We start from the raw sequence: 10,317 nt of genomic DNA on the forward strand, positions 1-10,317 counted from the left end.
GAAGGGGGAAGCACTTCTACCAATCTCACAATCACCCTGATGCTTGGGCTTGGGACATACCCGTGTCTGTGCTGAAGGCTAAACTGCATTTTACTCATACTTCTTTTTTAAAAAAGCTTCAACTAGCCACTTAAGTTGAAGAAAAAGTAGTCACTGCCCCATTCCAGTATTCGCTTCTTATCATATCAGTTTTTTTCCCTCAACATCACCTTGCCCTCAAAGGTGCTGCTTGCATTCATTGGCACCTTTGAGAGTAAATAGCAGCAGAGGAAGGTGACTTAGGTTAGGAAACTGGCATGGGACCTTGTGAACTGCCCTGAGATCTAAAGATGAATAGCAATATGCAATTTTTATAATAATAATAATAATAATAATAATAATAATAATAATAATAATAATAATATTGGGGCCCCAATCCAGATCAGCAGCTGCTTTTTCTTTAAAAATAGTGGCCACTTGACACATGTTTCTACAGTGTGAATAACATGTAGTTTTTCCTTGGATCATGTCCATAAAAGCTGGGCTGGCTGCATCCTATGACTGCTGTTGTGCAGTTTTAATAGAGCATTTAGGGAAGCCTAGCTTAAAATAATCACTTTTGCTTTGTTGAACAAGAGAGCAAAAGGTGTCCTCGGACAGTACCTATAGAAAAAGTTCCAGGTAATCTCAACTTTTGCGTGCCTGGGATGGGGATTATTCTGGATCCATAGGTAGCCATTATTTCAAGTGTTGCCAAGTACCTGGGGCAGCCTTCACCAGCCTGGAGTCCTCCAGATGTTTTGGACTCCACCTCCCAACTGGCAAGTGATCAGCAATGATGGGAGTTGTAGCCCAGTGATCTCTGGGGGGGGGGGTACCAAGTTGTGGAAGGCTGACCTGGGTCAATCACTTGCTGCTGGAAAGGGGGGGAAGGAAACTAAGATATGCTGTCTTGGGTCTACAGGTGCTCTTTACATACTTATGGTCATCTAAGGCACAGATTTGCAGTCAGTTCTCGTTAGTAAAGAAACAATACCTACCATGCTATGCCTTGTGCAATAAATTCCTGGTGGAATGGGAATGGTTTGAAGAAGAGAACTTTGACAAGTTCCTTGAGCAGCAGAAAATCAAGACGCATCAGAGGAGCAAGACACAGGAGCATGTCTCATAGCCAGTGGAGCCTGGTGCAAAAAACAGAATTAAGAACATGCTGGCTGTGGGCCACTGCTGAACAAATGGATTTAGTTTAAGTGCCAGAACTGAGCTGAGCTCACAGTCCTCCCATACAAAAATCCATTGTTGTTACTGTTAAACAATAGGGAGTCAGAAACCTTGCCAACTTCTCACCCAGAGATTTACCAATGGAGCTCGCTCTGCCTTCTGCTGGTGTCAGTGACCAAACTAAGCACACTGGAGAGAAGGAGCTGCCTTGTATGGAGTTAGACAACTGGCACATCTAACCCCTAGAATAGTTGATCTACTGACAGGAGCTCTCCTGGGATTTGACCAGGGGTTTCTCAGGTCTGCTTTCCAAGACTGTGTTCAAGGCACCCCTAAGCTGACTCCCTCTCTCTGTCCCCTCACACTTTTTGCTATTGACATGTACTTGGTGGTGTTCTCCCGCAACTGAGCTTTGTTGCAGCTTTATGACTTCTGAGTGGGCAGCAACAAGCAATGGATTGAAGTATTTTGTCTGCATGGTAATATTCCTTTTGTTCCCCTGCCCCCTTTTCCTGAAAGCAATAATGAGGAGGGAACTTTATTTTAAAGTGTATCTGTTTTGGCCCACCAGAGTCCCCCATCTTTGCTCACAGTTACAGTGATCATTACCATGCAGACAAAATACATAAGAAGAACCAACCTAGATCAGACCCAAGGCCTATGTAAGCTGGCACCCTGTCTCCACAATCGACCGTCTTTGGCAGAGGGTAAAACTAGTCTTTATTTCACCCGAGTCAAAGACCCTGTTTAGAACACACCCACATCCATGTGCATTTGCACACACACAGGCTGGGAGCCTCTGGAGGCTTCACCCAGGGCAAAAAAAACCTGGCTAGCCTCACCGTAGCAACGGCTCTGCCTTTGGAAAGTCCATGAGTGGGGTTATACATGCAGGCTAAACTCCTGAGTGGTGAGAGATCTCAGGGATACCAATACACACCTTGAGTTTGCTACCCTTAGAATTAAGGATGCTAGAGACATGTCTTTATAGTACACGGTTTTATTTACACACATCTACAGGTTGAGTCCTGCCTACCTAGCAGTTCAAAAGCACGTCAAAGTGCAAGTAGATAAATAGGTACCGCTCTGGCGGGAAGGTAAACTGCGTTTCCGTGCGCTGCTCTGGTTCACCAGAAGCGGCTTAGTCATGCTGGCCACATGACCCGGAAGCTGTCTGTGGACAAACGCCGGCTCCCTCGGCCTATAGAGCGAGATGAACACCGTAACCCCAGAGTTGTCTGCGACTGGACCTAACGATCAGGGGTACCTTTACCTTTACTTTTTACAGGTTGAGTATAAGATGGAAAAGTTCACAGCATTAGCACTCCACCATTAAGTTTCCAAACTTCCACAAAAACCAAAACTGACCTACTCTCCTCTGACATTCACTGATGATATCACCTCAAGGGTGAGGCGGCAGCAGGGAACCTGTCCACTTTTTGCTCAGCTTCTGAAAGCATATCCAGTCATAGTTTCTGTGGCAAACCTGTCACTTGGACTTCTTAGTCATGCAAAGAGATGCTAAACAGGCCTGGCTAGAGCTATTAAGAGACTGGTTTGACTACTTTAGTAGCCTTTCTTTCTTAAGAATATCATTTTACAGATATAAAACTACAGGCTTGGAGGGAACCTACAGACAGGGTTGTACCTAGGGGTCCGCTAGGTTGTCCCCCACCCAGGAAAGGGTGCAAAAATCACACCTCTCCACATCAAAACATCTTCCCAAAGGTGCACATGACTGTGTGTGTGTGTGTGTGTGTACCAATGCAGTTCCTTGACAAGGGTACAAGGGAGCCTAGGTATGCCTCTACCCACAGATGATATCCAGACCACCACTACCCCCAGTCCTGTAACAAGGGGATGAGGGCAATCACCCTCTCCTGCTGTTCTTCCCCAGTGACTGGTACTCAGATGCACAAAGACTTGAATTGCAGCAATCAAGCATTTAAGGTGGTTAAATTGCTATACTTGTTACATCTTTTGAAGGCCTAATAATAGGAGCTTTTAATAGGTGATGGTACCTTGGGTTAAGAACTTAATTTGTTCTGGAGGTCCGTTCTTAACCTGAAGCACCACTTTAGCTAACGGGGCCTCCCGCTGCCACTACACCGCCAGAGCACAATTTCTGTTCTTATCCTGAAGCAAAGTTCTTAACCTGAAGCGTTATTTCTGGGTTAGCGGAGTCTGTAACCTGAAGCGTATGTAACCTGAGGTACCACTGTACAAAGCAGGAGGGAAATATCTTGAGATGGGACTATAAAGCAAGAGGAAAATTATGATTGCAGTCCCAATCATAATCCTTACAGATGTTATAATTTTAAAAAGACACCGACAGGTAAACCATGTGTTTTGAAAAAAACCTCCATTGTTATCAAGTGCCATTTGTTCCACTTTAATGTGGTGGTTTGAAGTACATAATTTAGCTATTTGAAACTATACAGTCTTGTGGCTAATACCCTGTTTAGTAAAATAGGGATAACACCCAGGTAAATACGTACAGTATTGCAAAAGAAATGATGAGTAAAGTGCTTTGAACAATCTGAAGTGGTATACAAATCACAGAGAGTTGTAGAGTTGGAAGGGAGCCCCAAGATCATCTACTCCGACCCCCTGCAATGCAGGAATCTTTTTGCCGAAAGTGGGGCTCAAACCCCAAACCCTAAGATTAAGAGTTTCATGTTCTACCAACTGAGCTATCCCAGATCCTAAATATTAAGTTCCAGCCATTCTCTTCTATCGACCTCTGCTTAGCACATCCTCTGGTGCCATATTGTTACTGAGCTGACAGGAAATGGCATTGGGAGGACTGCTTGCTTTTTGCTTTTCTTCCTTGTGTTTATATCTTCCCTACAACGTGTTGCTCACGTGGAACAATGATTAAAGTCCTCCCTCTCATCATCCCTGACTAAAAATAATCCCAAACCCTCTGCTTGAGCACAGGAAATACTCAAACTAAATGGATTTAATTGATACCAGTGAATCCATAATCCCAGCAGAGCAAAAAAAGCCTCCCAATCCCATCAATCCGAGGACAGAAGGCCTTTAAATTGCCCAATCGAATAAAAGGATGAGCATAATCCTTTCCATCACATCACTGCCTAATCCCATTGAGATAGTTAGCGGTGGAGTGCATCCGTTTCTTCCAATCAGCGTTCAGCGAGTTTCTGATCCAGCCAACCAGGCAAAGGGTTTTTGCTAAACGGAGCAGAAGAATGTAACTATTAATCTCCCATTTAGGACAGACGTGGTTGTCCACTTCCTCCAATCAGAACACAGAGTGCCCCTCTGATCCTATTAATCGAGGCACAGAGCGGGTTTAATACCGCCTGCTGCAATCTGAGATTATTTAAAAAAACACACAAGCCAACCAACCAGCGCATGGCAGGGAATTATTTTTGCTTATACCAGATCCGAAGTGCTTTCCCTGTTATTCTCTGCGCCTAAATAGCATATATATATATATTTTGCGGGGGGAAGACTACAAATCCCAGCATGCCTTGCTAAACTCACGGGTTGATCCTGCCATGAATTCGCATTCAGTTGCTGTGGGCGTGGCTATGATTGTGATGCGTCGCCACCCCCGGGGGGCGGAGTCGGAGAGGAAGGAAGGAAGGAAGGAGGAGAACGCAACCAAATCCAGCGGCGGAGTTCAGCTCTGGGGCGGCGGCGGCGGCGGCGGCAGGTGAGGCGGTGGGAGCGAGATAGAGCCGGAGGGGTCAGACCAGGGCAGATTTTCGGGCTGAGGATCGCGGCTTCCCTGAGCGCTCCTTTGCAGAGGACTTGTTTAATTGACGGCTGGAGAGATAATCGGGGGGGGGGGCACACGCGGGGGCAGCTGCGCGGGGCTCTTGTTGGATCGTTGCTGACTTTTTTAGGGGGGGGTCTTTGGTAAGACTTGCGTGGCGGGTTTTTTGGCGGGGGTAGGGGGAGGGAGGGAGATAAGAGGACGCACTGAGGGTGGGTGAAGGGACGGGCCGCCTCCCTTTCAAGGAAAGAGGAATCGGTTTGGAGCAAAGTGTTGCGAGAGGGCTGCGAGCTTTTCCTCTTGCCTAAGAAAAAAGGGTGAAGAGAGAGAAAGCAAGTTTTGTGGCCAGCGGGCTCTTTCCCAACAGGTGTTTATGGCTAGAAGAGAGAAGTGACTCAGCTGAACTGCAGGGGAAGCAGGAGAGCAAAGCGGGTGGGCTGCTCGTGCCCTGCTGTGCCTCCTTCTCCCCTTCCTCTCCCTTCCCCTTTCTCGCTCACACGCGCGCCCTTCTTCTTCTTCCAAAGGGGCCACTGACTGAGAGCAGGAGTGCAATGGGTGGTGGGATAATTCCTGTGGGAAACACCTTGCGCTCGTGGGCTTTAAAAATGTTTGAGGAGTTAGAAACACTTCAGGCCTGGAAAGAGCAGCTTAAACATGCACACCTCAAATATACAGTAAAGGGAAATTGTAGGAGGTCGAGCCAAAACAAATGGAACACACCTAGACATAGCTGTCAACTTTTTTCCTTTTTTAAAAGGGAAATTCCCTTATTCCGAATAGGATTCCTCGCAAGAAAAGGGAAAAGTTGACAGCTATGCACCTAGAGCAAGTACATTTATGGCAAGCCTGGTGCTATTTAAAACAATCCTGAGGTGGAAAGGCAGTCATTGTTTAGTCTTTCTCTGCATAGGGGAAGTAGCAAGGTTCTCTCTTTTTAAAACTATCTGCTGAATTTAAAAGGGAGGTTAAGGGGAAATGTACTTCCTTGTAAGGTTTTTAAGAAAAGATAAATGTGGGGCTGCCCCCGTGTATTATTGCTGCCCTAGGCAAGTTAAAATGTTGACACACTGATTGTTATGCCCATCTTTACCTTTAACACAGGGCAGCCAATGAAGGTCTGAGGGTTGCTGGGCTGCTGCCTGGCTTGAAAGTGCAGGCAGGCTCTTCCTCACCCCATTGTTTAGCTATCTGGGGCAGGCACCCCTGGAATTTGGGTGCCCCAGGGGGTTGCCTAGCTTGCCTTTTTGTTGGAGTAGCTCTGTTGAGCAAAGGGTTGCATAGACTGGGAGCACTCTGGCAATCCCTCTGCCCCTCTCCTAATCCTGATTATGTCATCCACCCTCCCGTATGCAAGCCAGTCTGTGAAATTGCCCCCAGATGGGGTTTCCTGGCCCCATTTCATTGTCTCAGCACCCACTCAGTGGCCCTTCCTGCCTTGGGGTCAAATGAATGAGAGCCCTCCTTGTTCCAGTTGTTGGGAATGGAGGGAACAGTGGAACTGGAGGATCTGTGGCTGCAAGACTATTAAAGATTAGAGGATTCTACAGATTGTATTATGACAGGGGTAGGCAACCTAAGGTCCATGGGCCGGATGCGGCCCAATTGCCTTCTAAATCCGGCCCGCAGACGGTCCAAGAATCAGTGTGTTTTTACATGAGTAGAATGTGTCCTTTTATTTAAAATGCATCTCTGTGGGGCATAGGAATTGGTTCTTTTTTTTCTTTTCCAAAATATAGTCCGGTCCCCCACAAGGTCTGAGGGACAGTGGACCAGCCCCCTGCTGAAAAAGTTTGCTGACCTTTGGGTTAGATCAGATGAAGTGATTCACTTGGTCACGGTGTGTGTGCCTCTAAGAATTATCCAATGTTTATTTCCTTATAGGTGAACACTGTGCGGTGTGCTTGAACACTCTGCCTCCCTTTCCACTCCCCGATTAGGTTGAATGCTTCTGCGCCATCACTGTTGCATCAGCAGAGGGTGCCCGTGGACCTGAGCCCAAAAGGAGAATGACCCCTGCCCAGTGAATCCATGTTTTGTCCATGCTGGAGAGGGAAAGAAGTTCTGCATGGAATGAGTCCTCTACATGACTTTGCCAGCCAGCTGCACCATGGGTGGGGTAGCCCTCTTCTTTCTCCACCTGCTGGTGGCTGGTTGGGCTCAGGGAGCGACTGTTGACAGCCCTTACCTTAGTGTGGGGGACGGGACAGCGTTGGAATTTGACTTCCCTGCACACAGCCGTGGTGTCTTGCTGGTTTCCTGCCGCTATTCAGGGCCCAATGCTTGGCTGAGCGTGGAATCTCTGGAACCTACAGTTGTTGCCGTTGAGAACGTCAGTGCCTCCTGGGGAGGAGGCTTTATGGTTGGGTTTCAGTCCAGCTTAGCTGGCGTAGCTCCGCTGCAGCTGCAGTTGCTGGAGCAGAATCGACTTATTGAGAAAGCCGATTTCCAGATCCGTGTCAGTGCTCCAGAGCCGGTGGCATCGTCGGGGCTGGGCCACTTCTCTGAGAACCCCATCCTCTATGCTCTCCTGCCTCTCATCTTCCTCAACAAATGTGCATTTGGCTGCAAGGTGGAGGTGGAGGTTCTGTGGAGCCTGGTGCGCCAGCCCCACCCGGTCATGCTAGGCATACTAGGCCAGTTTGTGGTCATGCCGCTGTACGGCTACCTCATGTCCGTGGCCTTCTCCTTGCCTAAGCCGCTGGCCTTGGGACTGGTCATTTCTTGCTCCTCGCCTGGCGGTGGAGGCGGCTACCTGTACAGTCTGCTGCTGGGTGGCGACGTCACCGTGGCCATCTCTATGACCCTCCTGTCCACAATTGCAGCCACAGGGCTGATGCCGCTCTCCTCGTCGTTCTACGGCTGGCTGCTGGGTGCCCACGAGACTCTCCACGTCCCCTTCCTCAAGATCTTCGTCACCCTGCTCTTCATCGCTGTGCCCATCTCCACTGGCATGTTGGTCAAGTGCAAGCTGCCTCGCCTCGCCCGCCTCCTGCTGCTCTTGATCAAGCCGTTCAGCTTCACCCTCATTGTAGGAGGGCTCTTCATGGCGTACCATATGGGCGCCTTTATCCTGGCGAATGTGCAGGCCCCGATTGTGCTGGCGGGCGTCACTGTGCCCCTCTTTGGCCTGCTGTTGGGCTACTTGCTAGCTTGGTGCTTAGCGCTGCCTGGGCCACAGCGCCGGACGGTTAGTATTGAGGTTGGGGTACAGAACAGCCTGCTGGCTCTGGCTGTGCTGCAGCTCTCCTTCCAGCGGGCCCAGGCTGACTTTGCCTCGCAGGCTCCTTTCATTGTGGCCCTGAGCAGCACTTCAGAGATGTTGTTGCTGGTTTTGGGGAACCTGGCATACAACAGACTCTGTTCTGCTGGCTCCTGAGTGCCCCTGGGTGAGGGGAGGCAGATACCAAAGATGTCAAAACATTGGCTGTGGCCTGCAAGAAGAGACGGATACCATAGGCCTTAGAAGCTGGTCTTGGGGCGCTTCCCCCCTCCCTGGGGTGTGGATTCCAAGGCCTCAGCCTCTCAGCCTTTCAAGGGGTGGCTTGGGTAGCAAAGGGGCCCTTTGAAGTGAGAAGCACACACCTCCCAGAGGCTGCTTGTGTGTTAGGAATCCACATCATCTGGCCTTTTTGTTTTCTTGTCTACTTGTTTTTCTACACAGCAAGTGGTGCCTCTGGAGCTTAAGAGCTAGAGCTGTACTGACTGTGAGGTGGAAGATGGGGGGTGTGGAACTGACCCATTTCTTCTCTCCCATTCACCAGGGATACAGGGTTTTGAATAAAACGAAAGAGATAATATGTTCTGTGTGGCTGTCTTTCTTCTTCTTATTTCCTTCCAAGAGCTGCAGAAATGGGGCTTTGTGGAGGGATGGGCAGACGTGGAGGCAGGCTAGGAGGATTTTGTCACTTTAAAAAAAAAAAAAAAAGCTAGTGACCCTGAAATGTGCTTGAAGGCCTGGGTGAAAATGTCAGAAACAAATAAAAACTCCAAAATCCACACTTGCGTGATGCCTTTTGTTACGGCCAACCAAAATGTCACTTGCAGGTCCTAATAAAGGTGTTGCCCAACTGTGGATTTTGGATTATTATTATTTTCTTATAGACCGAGATGGCTACCTTTGCTTTTTTACATAATGAAGTAAAAAAAAGTTTGGAGTTGGGTGATAGTTCAGGGAATATGAGAGGGGCATTGTAGTCTGTCTCTCTGTGTCTCCCTCCCTGTGTGTCCATAAGTGTGTGTAAGAATATATTTGCATTCTCTCTACTGTTGCCTCTGATAAACTAATTTCTTATTAATGTTTTTGTGCCGTTAAACAAGTTTTTTAAATGGAGGCAATGTGGAAGAGTATATGCAGACCATGCTCTGTCTCAGCAGTCTGAACAAAAGGTACTCTGCCTCTGGCCTGTGAAGAACCAGCTCTGCTGCGTCAACATTCAGTATCATCCTAGTCCAGCAGGCACTAACCTCCAGCATGGCCAATGGTCAGGGATGAAGGGAGCTAAAGTCCAACGACAGTGGGAAAACCACACGTTGGCCACCTCTGAGCTAGTTCAACTTTAGCTCTCGCTACTCATGCAGGATGCCTGCTGAGTATAGATCACTTTCACTATTTCCAGGCTGGCTGTGTATGGCATACCACAGGGGACATGGTGGGAGGGTTGTGACATTTGTGCCCAGTCCTCTCATCCAGCACAGTTTGTTCTGAGGGCAGTGATCGTTTGCTGCGGTTGGGTGTCTCAATTAAAAGTGTTTGATCTTGTGCCAGAGGGAAACAATGACTTTACTACTACTAAACCGCCCTTCTCACCTGTCAGCTTAAGAGTCCAATCTACTTTTTCAACTATGGCCCCAAATCCATTTTAAGGACCACTTTCCCTTTCGTCACCCCCATCACCCTCCCCTGCATTGCCTGGTTGGGTGGACAGCACTGGAGATGGATTAACAATCAGGCAGAGAATGGAGTAAAGTAGGACACACCCCACACACACCTAAACTGGGTGCCCCTCCTGTGTTGTAAGTGTTCAGGAGAGGTAGGGAGAGGCCTGTTCTGTTCTACTCTTGGTGGGGAGAGGCATGTTCTGCTCCAAAATTCTTCATGGAATGGTTTGTTTCATTGTTTGATGGGGCAATAAGGATGAGTACTGGCTAATGCTTGCAATTCTACCCACACTAGGGAGTAGTTCTCATTGAAATTCAGTGGGAATTGTTTCTGAGTAAACATGCATAGGATTACATTGCAAGTTTTGACGTTGGCCTGCCAGCAAGGCTCTTGGGTAATGGTTGGGGTGTGTGTATGTGTGATAGTTGTAATCTAGCTTTGAAGAGGAAGTGAAATGAAAAAGAGAAGTGGTATCGTAGATGCCTTCTGGAAA

The 10,317-nt window shown here is 48.2% G+C and overlaps 1 protein-coding gene across 1 annotated transcript; it reads left to right on the forward strand.

Annotated features, from left to right (window-relative positions):
* Nucleotides 1-4,780: 4,780 nt before the first annotated feature.
* Nucleotides 4,781-8,742, forward strand: SLC10A3 (solute carrier family 10 member 3). Its single transcript, XM_033173407.1, has 2 exons — nt 4,781-4,882; nt 6,827-8,742. Exon 2 carries the CDS (start codon nt 7,029-7,031, stop codon nt 8,319-8,321), a length of 1,293 nt encoding a protein of 430 aa, XP_033029298.1. The 5' UTR covers nt 4,781-4,882; nt 6,827-7,028; the 3' UTR covers nt 8,322-8,742.
* Nucleotides 8,743-10,317: the final 1,575 nt, after the last annotated feature.

The sequence above is a fragment of the Lacerta agilis genome, chromosome 16, assembly GCF_009819535.1.
Source record: "Lacerta agilis isolate rLacAgi1 chromosome 16, rLacAgi1.pri, whole genome shotgun sequence".
Classification (NCBI taxonomy): Eukaryota; Metazoa; Chordata; class Lepidosauria; order Squamata; family Lacertidae; genus Lacerta; species Lacerta agilis.

Coding starts and splice junctions, on each gene's coding strand:
- SLC10A3 (XM_033173407.1), top strand. CDS start 7,029: ATGACTTTGCCAGCCAGCTGCACCATGGGTGGGGTAGCCCTCTTCTTT.